This window comes from Armigeres subalbatus, chromosome 2 (assembly GCF_024139115.2).
Source record: "Armigeres subalbatus isolate Guangzhou_Male chromosome 2, GZ_Asu_2, whole genome shotgun sequence".
NCBI lineage: Eukaryota > Metazoa > Arthropoda > Insecta > Diptera > Culicidae > Armigeres > Armigeres subalbatus.
The window spans coordinates 414313472-414335136 of record NC_085140.1 but is presented as its reverse complement, the minus strand read 5'-3'; the positions used below and the strand labels follow the sequence as shown (position 1 = coordinate 414335136).

The window sequence follows — 21665 nt, the reverse complement described above, 5'->3', positions numbered from 1 at the left end:
TACAAGCGAGCGGTCAAAAATAAAATTGGACTTTTAAAGTGATTTTCCACTTAGTTTTAGCTGTGTATGGTCGAAATAGCATGAATATACAATTTCCAACCCCCCCCCTTTGGGGATCGTCTATGAATTACGTAATTATTTTTTTCATAGGTTCGATTAACGTGACAAAGCAAACCTATTTGGGAAGTTGAAATTTCGTGCGTTTTCTTAAGGAGAAGGAAGGGGCTGTACAAAAACTAAGTTCAGCAATTTATGGACATTATGGCGGCGATCATGTTAAATGACATTAATTTCATGACATTCCGTGATATTTTTTGTTCTCACTCTCATGCCTCACAATTTGTATTTAGAACAATTTGTTTGACAAAGTACTAGGATCTGAAGGATCATAAAGCATTAAATGTTAATCAAATAATCAGAATTGAAAATAACTTTTGAAAAAGGGTATTAGCAAATTAGAAATCGCAATCCCATGACTATTTTACGTGTACAAGTTATTCAAAAAATGAGATTAATATATTCTCAAAAATGTGGACATTCATTGTGGAATGTAAGAATGCTCCATTCTTCCGAAAAGCAAAATTCTTTTAATTTAAATAACAACACTATTTGAATTACTTTTGATTTGTTTTCATGATTTCTACAAGTTATATACAGCATCATTCTTTTTCTGTGTCAAGGTTTAAGTCTTCAATGATATTTTCTTCAATTCCATCAACGATGGAAGATGAGATAAATTCATCTAAAGTATTAGAAGATAAAGAACTTTTGAAAATCTTCAAATATTACAAAATTACGCATGGCATAAGAATAACTAAGTGAAAAATTTTTTTCCAACGTCTCCTCGTTATCCAAATCGAGCTTAAAATGGATCTGAATCAAATAAGGCACGAAGGAAAATGTCAACATTTGCCTCTCTTGATCATTTTCTTGCATTATGAGTTCTAAATTTCTTCAACTGTTTATATTGACTTTCCGCTGGTTGTTCAGCCAGTGAACCTCAAAGTGTAGATGAGTGAATAAATATTTTCCTACCATTAGCCAGACATTCATGAACACTAGCAGGAATTTCATACGCTCCGTTCTAACTAAGATATTGTTCGTCTTTACTTTTGCAATAAACATGTCGGGAATTATTGATTCCAGGAGATTTATAAATATTTACATATTATGAAATCTCATATTTAGTTCTCCATCAGTAGCTAATGAATAGCTCAGAAAATTAGGTTTAGAGAATGACTCAAACCACTCAAGCCCCAAACGCATTTCAGCGGAATGGCGACGGAAACGGTAAAATTTGACAGGAAATATATGAGCGAACTGTTAAATCCTTCCGTTACCGTTGTGCTGCATTGCATTGGGGTTTTATTCATTTACTCCTTTGAAAAGTTAATTAAATGAGCTCAAATGGTTATAAATAAAGTCGAAGTTATTACCAATAAATGTATTTTGACCATACCCTTTGAGCGCATAGTTCAGTCTGACCCATTTTCAATAGGAAACGATGGGACTAGATTTCCCGTCGAATGAAACTTGTTGCGAGAAAATCGGACACAAATAAGTGTCTAAATGGCGATTGCGTTCTTTTGCGCACATACATACAGACGCGCATGCACACACATACAGACATCACCTCAATTCTTCGCGCTGAGTTAGTTGATATATACCACTAGGGTCTCCGGGCCTTCTATCAAACATTCGTTTTTGGAATGAGCATTAACCTTGGAGTACGAGAGAGGCAAAACACGGTAAAAACAAATGAAAAAAATCAGAGTGACTTAACTCTGTTAATTGCAAATACTGGCAAGAAATTCTTTCGGGACATTTTAGTCGAAGCTTTGTCCTTGATGTGTATCATAAAAGAACCCGGGGATTCCTGAGGAAAAAAGTTCTTCACTATCAAAGTTGAAAATAGCGTCGTTTTTGGAAAAAATATTGCTTCCGCATTTTTTCAATTTTTTTCACAGTGTAACCATTAGTTTTTGCACACCATTTAAAAGCTTATACAATAACCTTTGTAATGATGTATTAACATTGAAGAAAAACATTTAAAAAATATTTCAATAAATAGTTGAAAATAAAATATTTTTCAGAAAATTTGCTAACTTTTTACCCATTTCTGACTTTGCCACCTTATATCTTTGGAACTAGTGCACCTAGAGACTTCAAATTCAGAATTTCTCTTAATTAGAGTATTGACAATGGAGAAAATATTTTAAAATAATTCGGAAGACATGACATTTTCGATTAATGACCGCCCGAAATCCTATAGTGGCTTGGTCGCACCTATGCGTCGAGTCCGCCCTGCAGCAGCTGTGGATGAAGAAAAAGAGCCCTATGGCAAACGAATGGTCAGCACTTATCCAAAGTCAATCGAGCGGTATCTTACTTCCTCCAGGAAGGCTCTTGGTGTCGAAGATCGTTGGCAGACTAGTGTTGGTTATGTGCGTTTTGTTTCGGGCTGATCTGCAGTCTGGTGCAAGATGGATCTATTGAGAACTTTGGTGTTATTTCCCGTCTTAGGTCCGTTGTGTGAAGCAAATCAACTCACCAGAAAAAAACAGCAACAATCCCGTGCGTGTTTGCACCTCACCGACTCAAAAGCAGATGCACCGATGCGACTTGTCCCAGTTATTGCGCGGAGTTCGATCTAAATGAATTCACTGTGTTAGTTGTCAGCCATTAGATTTGTCGGAAACAATTGACTCACCAGAAGCGCGTCCGAACTGGCTAATTTCTGCTCTTCCGGGAGTTCCGATTTGTCTTCCGTCGATATCGTCCCTTAATGACTAACACAGCAAGTCTAGCTCTCCGGATTGAAGGGATGTATGGCGGTGCTTCCTGGGAGCCGACCTGACGCCCTGACGACCTGACGCAAAGCGGCTTCTCACACGAAAGATACAACTCAACTGATCATCGATAATGCGGCGCAAGGTGAAAAAGGTCAGCCTCGTGATGGTGTTGGTAAGAGCAGTGCCAACGTTACAAGATTAGAGATGGGCGCTACGCTCAGGAGCTGTTCGAAAGATTCGCTTCCTCACATTGAGCTGATGAATCATGGATCTTTTCTAAAGAACCCCAGCTCAGCAGCTCACCTTAAATTGATGAAATCATTGTCAAACACGCGCCTAGAAAAACTCCGCCGAGCGTACGCACTCGAGTACGCGCGCTGTTGTATTTTGTACAATACAAACGAAAATACCACGCTCGCGGTACACAACACAAGCGAGCTTGTATGATCATTCCAGTCCAGTACCGCGCACGTGCTGATCGTTCATTATTTGCACCTCAAGCACCATTAAAACAACACAGTAAAAAATAATGAAAACTAAGAAGCGCGTAAGTATCCTTCTCCACTGGACTCGATCCTGGGCCAATCGCTTCCAGTCGCCCTGAACATTGAGCGCCCTCAGGTCCTCTTCAACTGCAAAAAGCCATCGTGTACGCGGCCTTCCACGAAGCCTGCGGCCTCTTCCGGGTCCTCTACTAAATATTATCTTCGCTTGTCGTTCTTCCGGCATACGAACAACGTGACCAGCCCACCGTAGTCTGCTGTGTTGTATAAGCTTAATAATATCCAGCCCTTTATACACCTGGTACAATTCGTGATTCATGCGGCGCCGCCAAATACCGTTCTCCTGTTTACCGCCGAGTATTGTCCGCAGCACCTTACGCTCAAACACTCCGAGAGCTCTCCGATCAGCCTCCTTTAACGTCCATGTCTCATGGCCGTATAAAGCCACCGGAAGAATCAGAGTAGCATACAGCGCGAGTTTTGTTTTCGTTTGCAGACTACGGTACTTAAGCTGGTTACGAAGTCCGTAATAAGCCCTATTTGCAGCTGCAATACGCCTTTTCACCTCGCGGGTAACATCATTATCGCACGTCACTAATGTTCCAAGATACACAAATTCTTCTACCACTTCAAATTTTTCACCATCCAGCACTATTTCGCTACCACCACCACTAATGAACCCACGTTGATTGCCAGCGACCATGTACTTCGTTTTGCTGGTATTGATCGTGAGTCCAATCCTCGCTGTCTCCCTCTTAAAAGGCGCAAAAGCCTCTTTCACGGCACGGCGATCAATTCCGATAATATCGATATCGTCCGCAAATCCCAGGAGCATATGCGATTTTGTGATAATGGTACCGCTTCTTTGCACACCAGCTCTCCTAATCGCTCCCTCGAGCGCTATATTGAACAGTAGATTTGAGAGTGCATCACTCTGCTTTAATCCATCTAAGGTAACAAATGACGTCGATATTTCATCCGCAACCCTTACACTTGATTTCGATCCGTACAACGTTATACGAATCAGCCGTATCAGTTTCGCCGGAAAACCATGTTCAAGCATAATTTGCCATAATTCATTCCGTTTCACTGAATCGTACGCCGCCTTGAAATCAATAAACAGATGATGTGTCTGCAAGTTGTACTCCCGGAATTTATCAAGGATTTGTCTCAGGGTAAACATTTGATCCGTCGTTGATCGGCCCTCACGAAAACCTGCTTGGTATTCGCCGACGAAGGACTCTTCAAGCGGTCTCAATCTGTTGAACAGAATACGGGACATAATTTTGTACGCCGAGGGTAATTGACGCACTCCAGTCTGTGCCCTTTCTTAAAGAGAGGGCAAATGAGGCCGTCCAACCAGCTAGCAGGCATTTCCTCGTCTTCCCATATTTTCGACATAATATGGTGCAGAACTTCGTAAAGCTGCTCACTGCCATGTTTGAGAAGTTCAGCCGGGAGCTGGTCCTTCCCGCAGCCTTATTGTTTTTCAGCTCTTTGACAGCTTTTTTAACCTCATCTAGTGTAGGTGATTCCACAGCTTGTCCATCGTCGCTAATATTTATTCTGTTCACCGATGCACCGTCACTTCCTCCATTCAACAAAGTCTCGAAGTGTTGCTTCCACCTGGCAGCCACTTCGGTTTTAAATATCTGTCAGCAAATTCCCTTCTTGGTCGTTGCACATGACGGGAGATTGCGTTGTATTTCTTCGCACGCCATTGACATAAAACCTCCGCATATCATTCTGCTCCATTTTTTCCTGCGCCTTATTAATCACTTGTTCTTCTTTTTTCTTCCTGCGGTGGGTTCGTTTTTCTTCTGCTCTTGCTTTCTTGTACCGATCTCTATTCGATCGGGTACCCGACACCAACATCTGGCTTCTGGCAACGTTCTTCTCGTCTGTCACTCTCTGGCTTTCCACATCGAACCAACCCGTCCTGGGCCGCCTCTGTGCAGTGCCTACCACTTCTCGTGCTGTTGTGCTCACCGCTCCATGGATCGACTCCCATAGATCGTTGATGTTGTCGCTAACGTTGATTGCACTTATCCGTTCGTCGAGCTTCTGGCGGTACTCAGCCGATACTCCTTCCGCCGACAATCGCTGGATATTGTAACGCATCGTTCGCTGTGATCTTTCGTTCGATACAGTTGACAACCGTGATCGAATTTTACTGACAACGAGGTAGTGATCAGAGTCAATGTTCGGACCTCTGAATGTCCGCACATCGATAACATACGAGAAATGGCGCCCATCCACCAGAACATGGTCTATCTGGTTGCAAGTTTCACCATTTGGGTGTCTCCAGGTGTGCTTTCGGATGTTCTTTCGTGCAAAGTAGGTGCTACTGATGGCCATCCCTCTGGCAGCAGCAAAATTTACTAGCCGTAGGCCGTTGTCATTGGTAGCGGAGTGAAGGCTCTCCCTACCGATTATGGGACGGAAAAAGTCCTCTCTACCGACCTGAGCGTTAGCGTCTCCGATAACAATTTTCACGTCATGCTTTGGGCACTCTCCATAGGCTTTATCAAGACATTCATAAAACGTGTCCTTCACGTCGTCGGATTTCTCGTTTGTCGGTGCTTAAACGTTGATTAGGCTGTAATTGAAGAATTTGCCCCGTATCCTCAGCACACAGATTCGTTCGCTAATGGGTTTCCACCGCATCACTCGCTTCATCTGCTTGCCCATCACTACGAAACCAACTCCATGCTCTGCTTTTTCACCGCCGCTGTCCTGACATTCCAGGTACCGAGTTTCCAATCATAGTCCTTATTTCGTTGCCGGGTCGGTTGCCAAAAATAACGTTCTCTTTTTCTTCTATCTCCATTTTTCGTGGTATTTGAGAGGCTTCCGTAAGCTACCTTACCGGGGTCGCGTTACCTACATCGCGATGATGGGGCTGCCACCTTAGGTATAGCTGACGCGATACAGCATTTCGTTAATCAGCCGCTGGGTACCAGGCAGACGCTGTTTGAGCCGCACCTCCTGGTGAACAGACGCTCGAGGCGTACCTTCTCACTCTAGCTGATGTCAGAAGGACAACAGTGCCCAGGCTGCACTGCCAGCTAAGTACACAACCCTTAACTGGCGGTCTTTTGTCATCGGACGACCCGTGGAAGCGTGAGATAGGGACTTGTGGGGACCAGAGCTCTGTTGGGCGCTCCTTCCTTGATGTCAACCCACCATTTTGCAGCCCACTCATACATCTATATTACTGTCAAAATGTGCATTTGACAATTAAATTTTCAGCTAAAAGCTCTATTTTTTTTTACACCGGTGCACTCACACAACCAATCGACATCAGTTGTCAAAAAATCAGGAGTACCAACTTGACGACTATCTCCTTGTCGCCGAGTCTGGCGCTGAGTGCTCGGCGCGGAAACCCAAATGTGGGAATAAAATTTTGGGGCTTATGCGCAATACATACTCAGCGCCACGAACGGACACACAAAATATACCTAGTAGTGCGGTAGCGAACGAACCGTGCCAAGCAAAAGATCCGAACAACTCTCCAGTTCCGCTCATGGCGTCGTCCCAGCTCGAAATTGCTGTGACATGGAAGCGAGAGCTGCGCTACCAGCTCAGATCCGTGCGACACGGATCTCGATTCGGATCAGTCGCGACCGATTTTTGCGAACCGTGTGGTTCAAACGAACCGAACTGGGAACTGTGTCTTGCACGAAGCAAATCTTTTGCTTGCGATGGGTTTTCCCGCCAGCATACTGCTACATGTACACACTGTTTGTTTGTAGCACCGTGATCTGTATTTTTTACTCTCTTGTATTTAGTTTTCTCGCATTTCGGGAACCAATATAGATGAATGGGCTCGCTTGTATGAAAATTTCAACTATACGCATGGTTAGAAGCGCGCGCAAACAAGACATTGATTTAATGCACGCAGTATGAATAGAAAACTTATGACAGTGACATGTATGAACCATTATACATATCAGAGACTAGGGACTGAAATTAACGATTCGAGAAACGTTATCAACAATAAAATGAAACTTAGAATTATGAATAGAAAATAATGTTGAGTTAGTTTTAGTATAGAAATAAATGAACTCCTAGACTTCAAAACTAGACGGTCAGAATTGTGTTTAAATTGTGTTTAAAATTGTTGGTTTTTCAATAGAAATTATTACCTCACTATAGCTTAACATTTTAAAAATTTCAAAGTGAGGTAAATAGATGAATGATGAATGAATGAATGAATAAATGAATGACATCAATTTTTAAAATTTTTGAACAATAATTAAAATTAAAATAATAATATAACCAATTATTTTTAATACATGTAGCATTGAAGAACTGAAGAGCTGATCTAAGGAGCTGACTCTTTGCAATGAGCTGAACGAATCAGATTCGCTCAATGTAATGAGCTGTTTTGCCCATCTCTAGTGGAGATATATCAGCTTCCACACTGATATTCTTCCCTCCCCCTTCATACGGGAGCTTGGCAGAAAGAAGGTCGTGTGATATGTGCCATCACAAATATTGCCCTCCGCTCGCTTTCAAATCGACTTCTATAAAAACATTCTTCATGCCTGCCGTATCCTAACGGAACTATCAATTCTATACTTTCGCCTCTAATTCTAATCCGAATCAACCAAGGCTTCCATGTGGTCCCATACCGCGGTTTCAACCCAATTATGTCCTCCGAGTATTTGTCTTTCACTTGCGTCTCAAATCCAGGCATTTGAGATGTTGTAAGATCTCCAAATTGTGCTGAAGTTTGAGTGAAATGGTCTATCAAATCAACCAAGGCATCCATGATGCCCCCAGCCACAGTATCAACCCATTTATGTCCTCCAAGTGTTTATATTTTCTTGCGTCTCAAATCCAGGCATTTGAGATGTTGTAAGATCTCCAAATTGTCCTGGAGTTTGAGTAAAATGGTCTTTCGAATCAACCAAGGCTTCCATGATGTCCCCTGCCGCGGTATTAACCCAATTATGTTCCTCCCTTATTTATTTTTCACTTGCGTCTCAAATCGAGGGATTTGAGATGTTCTAAGATCTCCGAATTGTCCTGGATTTTGAGTAAAATGGTCTATTGAATCTACCAAGGCTTTCATGATGCCCCCAGCCGCGGTATCAACCCAATTATGTCCTCCGAGTATTTATCTTTCACTTGCGTCTTAAACCAGGCATTTGAGTTGTTGTGAGATCTCCAAATTGTCTTGGAGTTTGAGTAAAATGGTCTATCGAATCAATCAAGGCTTCTATGATGTCTTCTGCCACGGTATCACCCCAATTATGTACAAATGCCTGTGTTTGAGATGCAAGTGAAAGACAAATACTCGGAGGACATGATAGGGTTTATACTACGGCAGAGCACATCATGGAAGCCTTGGTTGATTCGATAGACCATTTTACTCAAACTTCAGGACAATTTGGAGATCTTACAACATCTCAAATGCTTATCATCGTATGCATAGTAGGGATGCTCAAAATGTGTTCTTATGTTCCAGGTGATGTCTTTTATGTGTTATTTTCTCATTTCCATCATTACTATATGAATAGATATCTCGCTTAACTTTTCAAAAGGTCCTAAGTGACATTTTTTTCATGAATTAATTTGAATAGCGCAATCGACAGAACAACATGAAAGCTTTTGATTGCGCTACTCAAATTAATTCATGAAAAAAATGTTACTTAGGACCTTTTGAAAAGTTAAGCGAGATATCATTTTTGGATATGAAATATAAGTATATCTCCAAAATCGCATTTTTCTAAATCCGTTGCTTTACTCCCACAGCTCTAGTAAAAAATTGAACACCCCTAAATACAATATTTTGCAATGTCCAGAAACTAGAAGAGGTTGGTGAAAAAACTGAGAAAATCGGTTGAAAAACCACTGAGATACACAACATAAAAATGTTGCAGCATATATGACGTAACAAAAATGCTCCGTTCGATTCGACTCATTTTTCCATTACTTTTTGAAATTACAGGTTGTCGTTACTAAGTATGGAGCTTGTATTCAATATTGCGTACAAGAAAAGTTGGATGTAAAATAAAGGCTATTGAACCCAAAAACATGGGATCAATAATTTACATAGCGGGTAATTTTCAGAATTTTTAACTGTGTATAATCATTCGAAAATTTAGTTACAACGATTTTCTGCACGAATGTATCCGCGTAAGTTTTTTTTAGCGAATCAATCCTAGTGTTAATATAATGTTAAACACTCGAAATTTTGTTTCCGATATCCTGCTTTCCAACTGAATGTCCTACTTCTTTGCTGTGGCTACGCTTTGCAAAAATTTGATACATGGTCACCTCAAATTTACTCAGATGAAAAAGTAATATTGTGCAAATGAGTCTCTCAATACAGTTCAGCTTATTCGTGTCATTTTCATTATTAGTGTACGTATAACGACTCACACGTTCTTATAATAAATTGATTTAGATGTCCAGTTGGCAAACAAAACAATTTCATTCACTGAAAAGCTCAAAATAATTTTCTTAACAATTTCATTGTCAAAAATTCCAATAGTAATAGCAATGCTGGTGAATAGATACTTTATTTTTAAAATTTCTAAATTTGTGGTACTGCTCACAATTTGTATTTTCCCCTATGTAGCATTTATTTATCTCGAAAGTTAAAATGGGAACAATACGATCCACCCTATTCTTGTAATGGGATAGCGCCAACCACTACAAATCCTTATCTTCCCAAGTCCTACACTGCATCTTGGCGCAGATAACGACACACGAATAACACCCGTCACAACAAATCGTAAATACGGCCGGCAAATTTATTCTCTCGCGCTCATTCATCTGCGAAAAAGCGCGTCCGACTCGCGTGAAGTGTTGGTGTGGCGTAAAGGTCGTCGTCGTTGTGCCACCAACGAAACCAGTTAGTAGGTTACTCGACCACCTAAACCGATCGTCGGTCGGCAGTGTAATTGAATCCACCGAGACGTTGGCACACAACATGTGGTTAGTTCAAGTGGTATGGCTGTTGGTTTTTGCCCTGCTGGTCAGTTATCTTTGGATCAAGAAGAGATTCAGTTTTTGGAAGGATCGCGGCGTGGAATACATCGAGCCGGAGTTTCCGTTTGGGAATTTTAAGACCCTGGGCAAGGTTGAACACATCGCACCGATTACGCAGCGACATTATGACTATTTCAAGCAAAAAGGAGCCCCATATGGTGGTGTTTTTATGCTAACTTCACCGCTGCTGTACATCTTGGACACAAAACTGATCAAAACACTTCTGGTGAAGGATTTCAATTACTTCCCCAACCGAGGCGTTTATTTCAACGAGAAAGATGACCCCCTTTCGGCCCATATGTTCGCAATTGAAGGCAGCAAGTGGAAGACGTTGCGGAACAAACTGTCGCCCACATTTACTAGCGGTCGAATCAAGATGACCTTCCCATTGGTCGTGGGGGTGTGTCAGCAATTTTGTGATCACCTTGGTGAAGTGGTCCAGCAAAGCAATGAGGTGGAGATGCATGATTTATTATCCAGGTATACGATTGACGTGATTGGAACGTGTGCTTTCGGTATTGAGTGTAACAGTTTCCGTGACCCGGATAATGAGTTCCGCAAATATGGCAAGATTGCATTTGATAAGCTGCCTCATTCTCCACTAGTTGTTTACCTAATGAAGGCTTTCCGAAGCTACGCTAATTCGCTGGGAATGAAGCAGTTGCACGAAGACGTTTCCTCGTTTTTCTCCAAAGTCGTGAAGGATACGATTCAGTATCGTGAAACTAATGGCGTTGTTCGGAATGACTTTATGGACTTGTTGCTAAAATTGAAGAACACGGGCAAGTTGGAAGAGAGCGGTGAGGAAATTGGCAAACTATCGTTCGATGAGATCGCGGCTCAAGCTTTTATCTTCTTCACCGCCGGGTACGACACTTCGTCAACCGCAATGACTTACACCCTCTACGAGTTGGCACTGAACCAAGAGGCACAAGAAAAGGCACGTAAATGCGTGTTAGACATTTTTGCAGCTAACAATGGAACTCTAACATACGAATCTGTCGGCAATATGGGTTATCTCGATCAGTGTATAAACGGTAATAATAGCCAAATTTGAGTTCACATATTTTGGTCTTATCTGTTGATTTGTTATTTGCAGAAACGCTTCGCAAGCATCCTCCGGTGGCCATTTTGGAACGCAATGCAGATAAAGACTACACGCTGCCTGATAGCGACATTGTCATCAAGAAGGGTCGCAAAATAATGATTCCCACCTTTGCCATGCATCATGACCCGGAGCACTTTCCCGATCCAGAGCGGTACGATCCGGATCGGTTTTCACCGGAACAGGTTGCTGCGCGGGATCCGTACTCCTATCTACCGTTTGGAGAAGGACCTAGGATTTGCATCGGAATGCGCTTCGGTACCATTCAGGCTCGCGTTGGGCTGGCAAGTCTGCTGAGAAGATTTAAGTTCAGTGTTTGTGATAAGACGCAAATACCGGTCAAATATTCGAGAACGAATTTCATTCTAGGGCCGGCTAATGGGGTTTGGTTGAGAGTCGAAAAACTTTGAATATTTTCTCCGAATGGTTCTTATAAGAAACTGATACTAAAGATAGGAAACGTGTCGACATCATTAATAAAATACGTAATAAAACACTAGATTTCACAAATTAAAACTTGTTTGATTTTTCTCATTGATGTGCTTATAAGTGCTAGTTATTACGTGGTTGTTTTTTTTTTTGGAAAATGAGTGTTTCGAAAGGTTGCCGGTCTTACCCGAACTCTTTAAAAGTTGTATGTACAAAATATCAAACATTAATGTTTACAACGCATGAATCCTAAAGATAATGAGCTGAACAAGATTATGTATGCTGCAAAACATAAATTTGAGCTTCCAAATATGTTTAAATTAATCAAATGTCTAAGGGGCCATACTTATCCATCGCCCCCTAGCTAATTGAAAGTTAGTAATTATAATGCGGTAAATAATCCGAATAAAACATTAATTGTTATTTTCATGAAAAAACGAGACCGTAAAAGTACTTGTCCATTATATCTTTGGCTTTGTTTTTACTAATTCTTAATGAAAAGCTTTGATGGACACCTAACATTGAGTCCAGAGTCAAAAAGGTATTATCTAGACCAACATTTGAAAAGGGCGTAACAACCAAAATTTATTCCTTCTGATTCTTTGTCCACATATAAGAGACTTGTTCATTCTATTTAGGATTCAATCCCTGATAGAAGGTTTTTGTAATCCGCTGGCCGTATCATTAAATCGAGCTATATATGTAGACGAAGAATCAGAAAGAATAATTTTTGGCTGTTACGCCCTTTTTGATTGTTGGTCTAGTTGGTCTAGTTATATAAGATTGACCATCTGATTATTTAAAATATGTTTACACTGTGTCTAACTGTTCTAACACTCAGAGAAATATATTTCTCTGAGTGTTAGAATGTCAACATCTCAATGTCCACATATCTACAAAGTCCACTGCTACAGAGCTTTCAATTTTTAAAAGCTTAGAAAGAACCCGCAAACGTTGATGCGTAGATTGACGAATGCGACAAACGTTATTGAATCGGGAGGAGAGCGACTTATTTATAAAGGAATGAAGGGTTAAAGAAAATCTGCAACTAGACACCTGGAAGTGTGGGGATGGGATCACCACTCCTGACCCACTAAAACCAACTCGTTCTTCTCCAGTCATTACCCTGGCCCGCAATTAAGCAATACTTCGGGGGATAACTATTGGGCATTCACCGCCTACATGACGTATACAAGTGCGCCTCATCTATCCTGACACTCCCCATTCACCCCCTGTGTATAAGAAACACTGGCACCACATGTTCCCCAACACTCACCTCCATGAGCCGCGAGACCACCAACAAGACGTTGACCAGGTACCATGCAGGGAGTACCCCGAGTTGGCATCTCACGGCTCAGTTGGTCCTCACTTAGTGTGGTAATCATCCGTCCTGCACCGGAGTGATACCACTTGTCTACCAAGTCGTAGGCGACCCTAGGTTGGTGACTCCTATGCCACTTCTACCTCACTGCGAGGCAGACCCATTCACGTCTCATATTTCTGAGGTACCGCAGAAGCATCAACCCCCCGACATTCCTGCAAGGCATAGCAAGACTTTCGTGTCCCCTAATTCTGAGGTGCCGCGAGGTATCAGTGTTGTACCGAGACTTTCGATTTGACCGGATTTACACCGTTACGCACTACTTACTACTACTAGTATTCATTGAGGTAGTTCAAAAAACGATTTTTCTCCACAGCGCTCATCTGATTCTTTATCACGTTCTGAGTGTTCTCTAAAAATTTGAGCTCATTTGGATTAAAACTGATTTAGCACAATGTCGTTAATGGCGTTTCCCCATTAAGCGCAGGTTAAAAGAAAACCTACATAGCTTGAAGGAAAACTTAACAGCTTTCACCCAACGGATTAATCGCCCTAATAATAAAAATTTGTTTATTCGGTGACAATAAGTTCATCAAGTATACAGGACGAATCTACTTGCACTGTATTGAGTTTCAGGCAAAAATATTTGGTAATATGCGTGGAGTACAATCAGTATTGAAGCAGCACATTAGTCAGCTTACATTTAAACAGAAAACACTGAATCAACATTTTGACGCCATAATACACGGTTTGAGGCCACATAGACGAGATCGGTGGTCTGGTGGCTACCGCTTCTGTCTTTTTTTTTTCAAATTCGTTTATTTGGTAGGCTCAGGCGTGTATAACACTTTACGGAGCCACTTTTCTTTGCGATATGTACAATCGACATAATCTTATGATTAGATTAGTAAGAGAGGGACATAAGCCAACGTACTCGTGGTGACTCGAGGTTAGGTTTACAATGCTAAAAGATTGGCGGGTATTATGATTCGGGATTCAGGGAATAATCATAATAATCAAGGAATTTCAGCTGCTCATCCGGTCATTTGGCGTCAGGGTGTGTCGTCGTGCTCGAGAATTGTTCGAATGGGACCATCTTCCGGACGGCCAGAGCAACGGCGATCTACGGGACAGAAAGATAGAGACAAAACAAAAAAAAAACGTTGAAGAAAAAGAAAAAAAAAGTATCAGACTTTTATGTCAGAGGAACAAAGAAAACTATAAATGGCTTGCATATAGCCCATATTACGATTCCCCAAAACACCTCTTATCTCCTGGAAGGCCACTAGGGTATCCAATAATTTCTCTCTGGAGACGTCGTTTTCCGAGCAGAACCAAACTACGTGATCGATGTCATCATAATCGGCACCGCACCTAGGCTAGGTGTACCAGTTGTGGCTATAGCACCAGTTGTCGCACTAGTGCTTTATATGCCAAATGACCAATCAAATCACCGTAAACCAAGTTCATATCGATAAAGCATATTCATATGACATGATAACACCTTTGATTTTCTCCAAAACAAATAAAGTATAATTGTAAAAATTGATTTTGCCTAATTTTTAACGTCCTTTGTACCAGTTGTCGCACTAGTGGTCCCAATTTGGCCAGTCCCATTAGAAAACAATGGGATTTGCCAAATAAGGAACCAAAATTAAGAATAGTGCCACAACTGGTGCATGCGTTCCTATTGTGGATAAAAATAATGGATAAAAAAATTTTGAGGATAATAACAAATTTTATTGTGGTTTGCACAGCTGTTCTAAGGAGCAGGAAGTAAAACCTTTCGCTTGATATTTAAAGTCCATCCACATGCCTTTTACTTATTTAAAAAAAAAATAGTTGTTCTTATGTATAGCGAAAATTGGTACACCGACCCTACATAAGTTGCTATCGACAAGGTTTATTCCGTACAGATGTGCGTTTAGTGAAAAGTGATTGGACATAAGTCTCGACATCACGCGAATGAAGCCTCGACTTAAGTCCTCTGAACCACGCTTGCCCAGAATCTTGAGGAATTATTAAAAATAACCACCGTCCAAGTTCGTTGTGTGTCCAATTTCTTTGCCAACTTTGAAGAGTACTCTGATGGACTAATGGGAAAAATTTATTGCTCGAGAAAAGTCTATCATAAACCCCACCTTCCTGTGTGCCCACCTTTGCTAGCGAGTCCGCCTTCTCATTGCCGTAGATTAAGCAATGAGATGCGACCCAAACAAAGGTAATTTTGAATGATCTTTCAACCAAAACACGCATCTGCTCTCTTATATTTGTAAGAAAGTAAGTTGCGTGCTTAGCAGGTTTCATCGACCAGAATATATTTAGCTTACATTCAAATGGAAACACTGGATCAACATTTTGACGCCACAATACACGGTTTGAGGCCACATTAGGGTGGTCGGTATTGTTTATTTTTGACAAATACCGGTATTCGGTATTTGGTGAATTCAATACCGGTAATACCGATAGAACACCAGTTTTTTTTTTAATTTCAGGTATTAAATTAAAAACTTGTGATTTGGACTTTTGGGTGATAAACAATATTTGTTGACAAACTTCAAATGTTAAAATCATTGCATGTTGAGCTGAGCAAAGCGAAACTTACGTAGACATTACATACTGAGTGACTAATCTCAATGTTGGCAATGGCAATGTTGTCAACTACTGAGAATGCCCTCTCTGGTTCAACCGAACTTGACTTGATTTGACATGTACTGCGCATGAAAAAACCTACTCCGCTTATTTTGGTCGCAACAAAAAATAAACGACAGATAGTCGCCTAAGGAAAATATACCTGCAGAAAAGCTTCTTTGATATTTTGGAAAATTTGGCCGCGACGTGATGGATTGTGGCTTTTTGTACTGCGGAGAAATTTTCCACATGAGAGCCTTGGAAAGTTATTACAAAAGTTGTAATTTTGTTGCAAAGCATTATAATTGTTCCAAAATAAATTGGAGTGCCACGTCGGCTTCATATAGAATGCAGAACTCACAGAGCAGTAGTTCCACAGCAGCTTGAGCAGGTTCGAGGGCTTGAATTATTTCATCAATCGCCAAACAATCACAAGTTGAATTTGGATTAAAGCTTTAACTCATGGATCCGTTCAAGCATAGATAACATGTTATCTAAGCGTGCATTGGCATCAGCTACTTATTCTGAATTCAGAACTGAAAATCGTTTTTTTTTTGTAGCGTGAACGTCGTCAATGATGCTTACTTGGGCAAAGTTACCCATGCGCGCATTTATTCGTTGTATTTTTTGCTCGATGAGTCTTTACTGCTTGAAACCAAATATTTGTCCCATCTATGCTGGATTTGCTGTTTATATGGGACAGATATGCGATTACAGACAGTTGAGCTGATGTAGGTAAACTATTTAGAGATATGTAGGTTGAAATTATTCGAGATTTTTTATACTGACAGCAAAATTTGAAATACCGAAAATACCGGTATTTTCCGCCTATAATACCGGTATTTTCGGTACTCAAAATTGGCCGGTAATACCGGTATTACCGGTTTCGGTACTACCGGCTAGACCACCCTAGGCCACATAGACTAACTTGGAAGTCTAGTGGCTTATAAGCAGGAGGTCGTGGGTTCAATTCTAGGCTCGTCCCTTTCCTACTTTGTATTTCTATCTTAGTTCTTTCTGCCTTTCTCGTTCTACCAAAACGATTCCTACTGTTATAACCTTCCACACAATCCCAAAACCTCCCGTGGCACCTATGAGAGGTCGTAGAGTTCTCTGCATCTTTCTCAAGTAGGTGTTCAACTAACCAGCCTTCCCCTTCCTCACCATTCGAAAGGCCGTGGCCAGGACAGATCTCGACTATTGAAGAGTGCATTGCTTCCATCTAAGAGATATTAGTGATTAGTCCCAAATCAATATCTGTGGTAACTGATGAAAGTGATGCTACTGTCATACAATAGTCTTGGCTTGTACCACCTACGAATTTGTTCGAATTGTTTAATTCTAATGCTAACGCTAACGGGCTAATGCCAACAATACACGGTTTGAGGCCACATCTCTCTATCCATTGCGACCCACGCTCACCAAGCCGCTCCACTGGAGGGTCAGAAGCGAATGCCATATTTGCAGGGTTGCAATTCGACATTCTTGCAACGTACCCTGCCCATCATACGCTTTTACTTTTAGCCTCCTTCTGGGTAATGGATTCACCGTACAGCTGGGCAAGCTCGTGATTTATCATTGTGCCGCCAAATCCCGTCCTCTTGCACACCGCCAAAGACGGTCCTAAGCACCTGTCTCTCGAATACCGCGAGTGCTTGAAAGTCCTCTTCGAGCATGGTCCTAGTATCATGTGATAAATGGACCACCGGTCTCATGAGCGTTCTGTAGATCATACATTTGGTGCGGGTGTTAATCTTTTTCGATTCGAGATCCGTTTTTTTGAATGAATGTTTGTGGTATTTCTCGATTGTTGCACTACCACAATCACAATTCTTCGAAGAACGGAAAGAGACAGACGACACACCGCCGGTGGTAAATCATTCAGGAAGCTCTTCTCATTGCCCAATTTGTCTTGAGCCTTAAAGAAATTAATCTGTTTCTCAAATGCAACATGCTCAATGTTCATCTTAGCCTCATGCAAATATCTTAGGAAACAAAATCGTTGCATCCTATGTAAGAGGATTGTTTTGCCTTTTTTATGAGAGGAGAAGGAAAATATGGGGTTTGAGTAAGTAACCATCAGGGTGTGATTATACATTAAGGTCACTCCTGACGGAATCCAAGATTAAAAGTGCTCGCGTTTTCGGGGGCACACCACTCGATACGGAAGCAATGCACAACTGTCATTTTTATTGCTTCATGCATGCTGCGACGCAGCAAAGCTAAATCAACAAAAATGACAGTTGTGCGCCGCCTCTGAATCGAGTGGTGTGCCCCCGAAAACGGGAGCACTTTTAATCTTGGATTCCGTCAGGAGTGGCCTTAACACTTCAGCGTGCCAATCGGTGAGCAGCAAGCCATGACTCGCCCACTTCTCGTCAGATCTCGGTGGCGTGCACACGCACCGACGGAGAGCTGCTGTCATCGCATTTCGCTCCAGCCATTTGAAGCCACACAACAAGCTGAGGTATTTCAATACCAAACGAATAATAATTTGCTACGCGTTTGGTAGTGTAATAACAGAGTAGTATTTAGCATAATAATTTTTGGTATTATTGCTTTGGTATTTAACATCTTATGTACACCTGGTTCATACCAATGTAATGTATCAATAACGGAATGAAGTATTCCCTTAAATGCGCAATGTTGTTTTAAAACAACAAACCGAAAATACGTTTAATGTTAATAATTTTAATGGTAGTTTACGCTAAAAATACTTTCGACGATTTCTAAAAAATCGCCTTGCGCCTTTAAGGGTTAAGTTATTTACTCCTGCTTGGGATTGTAGTATATACATATGGACCAGGTTGAATGAAAATTCCATTTGTTCAAAAATGATAACAAAGAACTCGAAAATAAATAAAAATAATGAAATAAAGAAAATATAGATAATAATCAATAAAACTGCTCATCTGCATACGAACCTAAAACTTTTGAGCTAAATTTGGTTCAACTGCACACGATTCTCAAACTGAAAATAAACAAACGGATAATAACATACGACGCCCACATCACTAACGTTACATGTTCTTGAAGTATAAAAGCGCATGCATAACAGTGAACTGGTCACTTTTTCGACGGACGCGGAACAAGGAGCTACCGCTCCGCTCTATTTAGTAGAGCGTGGAGCCGACGTGAGGACCAGCTCCGCTTCGATCCGGGTAAGCGGGTGGCACCGCCCTCGGCAATCGAAGCGTGGGAGCCGACGTGAGGACCAGCTCCGCTTCGATCCGGGTAAGCGGGTGGCACCGCCCTCGGCAATCGAAGCGTGGAGCCGACGTGTGGATCAGCTCCGCTTCGATCCGGGTAAGCGGGTGGCACCGCCCTCGGCAATCGAAGCGTGGGAGCCAACGCAAGGATCAGCTCCGCTTCGATCCGGGTAAGCGGGTGGCACCGCCCCCGGCAATCGAAGCGTGCGAGCCAACCCGAAGACCAGCTCCGCTTCGAGTAAAATTGAAGCGTAGGAGCCGCGCCGACGTTTCGACGCGAGAAGCGTATAATGGCCAGATTACGACAATGGCGTGGACGGTAGAATCAGAATCTACTTGGTAAGTAAAATATATTCCGACAAGGTGGAATATAAGTTTATTAAGTAGACTCCGATGGAAAAGGCGGAAGTCGAAAATTAAAGACCCCGATGGAAAAGGCGGTGGTCATAGATGAATATGATGCCCCGATGGAAAAGGCGGTGGCTGCATGAATAAAGGACCCCGATAGAAAAGGCGGTGGTCAATAGTTTGTGGGACCCCGATGGAAAAGGCGGTGGTCACAGATAAATATGAGGTCCCGTTGGAAAAGGCGGTGGCCAATAGTTTGTTGAATCCCAATGGAAAAGGAGGAGGTCAGAGATTATTATGAGGCCCTGAAGGAAAAGAAGGCTGAATGATCAAGGGACACCATTGGAAAAGGCGACGGTTAATAGACTTCGGAAAATGGACAATGTCCAATGAATAAGAAAAATACTGGAGGAACACTGACACCACTTTGGAGAAAGGAGGTACTTCAATGAATAACTATGAATCGGATGCAAGATTGATGTTGAAGAGCCTGATAAGTTCTATCCATGGCTGCATGAACGAAGTCAACTGTCGGCTGGTTTTTGGAGAATAAATGCTAAAATTGAATATGCGAAGAAAATTAGTGATGCAATTTATGATTCGATTGCAAGATTGATGTTTTAGAGCCTGATAAGTTCTATCCATGACTGCATGAGCTAAGTCAACTGTGGGCTGGTTTTTTGAGAAGAAATGCTAAAAATTGATATGCAAAGAAGATTATTGATGCAATTCATGATTCGGATGCAAGATTGATGTTTTAGAGCCTGATAAGTTCTATCCATGACTGCATGACCGAAGTCAACTGTGGGCTGGTTTTTGGAGAAGAAATGTTAAAATTTGATATGCGAAGAAGATTATTGATGCAATTTATGATTCGGATGCAAGATTGATGTTTTAGAGGCCGATAAGTTCTATCCATGACTGCATGACCGAAGTCAACTGTGGGCTGGTTTTTTGAGAAGAAATGCTTAAATTTGATATGCGAAGAAGATTATTGATGCAATTTATGATTCGGATGCAAGATTGATGTTTTGGAGCCTGATAAGTTCTATCCATGACTGCATGACCGAAGTCAACTGTGGGCTGGTTTTTGGAGAAGACATGCTAAAATTTGATATGCGAAGAGGATTATTGATGCAATTTATGATTCGGATGCAAGATTGATGTTTTAGAGCCTGATAAGTTCTATCCATGACTGCATGACCGTAGTCAACTGTGGGCTGTTTTTTTAGAAGAAATGCTAAAAATTGATATGCGAAGAAGATTATTGATGCAATTTATGATTCGGATGCAAGATTGATGTTTTGGAGCCTGATAAGTTCTATCCATGACTGCATGACCGAAGTCAACTGTGGGCTGGTTTTTTGAAAAGAAATGCTAAAAATTGATATGCGAAGAAGATTATTGATGCAATTTATGATTCGGATGCAAGATTGATGTTTTGGAGCCTGATAAGTTCTATCCATGACTGCATGACCGAAGTCAACTGTGGGCTGGTTTTTTGAGAAGAAATGCTTAAACTTTATATGCGAAGAAGATTATTGATGCAATTCATGATTCGGATGCAAGATTGATGTTTTAGAGCCTGATAAGTTCTATCCATGACTGCATGACCGAAGTCAACTGTGGGCTGGTTTTTTGAGAAGCAATGCTAAAATTTGATATGCGAAGAAGATTATTGATGCAATTTATGATTCGGATGCAAGCATGCAAGATTGATGTTTTAGAGGCCGATAAGTTCTATCAATGACTGCATGACCGAAGTCAACTGTGGGCTGGTTTTTTGAGAAGAAATGCTAAAATTTGATATGCGAAGAAGATTATTGATGCAATTCATGATTCGGATGCAAGATTGATGTTTTAGAGGCCGATAAGTTCTATCCATGACTGCATGACCGAAGTCAACTGTGGGCTGGTTTTTTGAGAAGAAATGCTAAAATTTGATATGCGAAGAAGATTATTGATGCAATTTATGATTCAGATGCAAGATTGATGTTTTAGAGGCCGATAAGTTCTATCCATGACTGCATGACCGAAGCCAACTGTGGGCTGGTTTTTTGAGAAGAAATGCTAAAATTTGATATGCGAAGAAGATTATTGATGCAATTTATGATTCGGATGCAAGATTGATGTTTTGGAGCCTGATAAGTTCTATCCAGGACTGCATGACCGAAGTCAACTGTGGGCTGGTTTTTGGAGAAGAAATGCTAAAATTTGATATGAGAAGAAGATTATTGATGCAATTTATGATTCGGATGCAAGATTGATGATTTAGAGGCCGATAAGTTCTATCCATGACTGCATGACAGAAGTCAACTGTGG

General features: G+C 41.3%; 1 protein-coding gene across 1 annotated transcript; it reads left to right on the top strand.

Moving 5' to 3' along the window:
* The first annotated feature begins 10089 nt into the window (after nt 1–10089).
* On the top strand, nt 10090–11921 carry LOC134217677 (cytochrome P450 6a8-like). The gene is made up of 2 exons (XM_062696487.1): nt 10090–11337; nt 11400–11921. Exons 1-2 carry the CDS (start codon nt 10242–10244, stop codon nt 11813–11815), a joined length of 1512 nt encoding a protein of 503 aa, XP_062552471.1. The 5' UTR covers nt 10090–10241; the 3' UTR covers nt 11816–11921.
* Nucleotides 11922–21665: the final 9744 nt, after the last annotated feature.

Bases quoted from the DNA above. Each gene is read 5' to 3' on its own strand.
- LOC134217677 (XM_062696487.1), top strand. From the start codon at position 10,242: ATGTGGTTAGTTCAAGTGGTATGGCTGTTGGTTTTTGCCCTGCTGGTC. The intron at 11,338-11,399 runs GTAATAATAGCC...TGTTATTTGCAG, and splicing joins TCTCGATCAGTGTATAAACG to AAACGCTTCGCAAGCATCCT.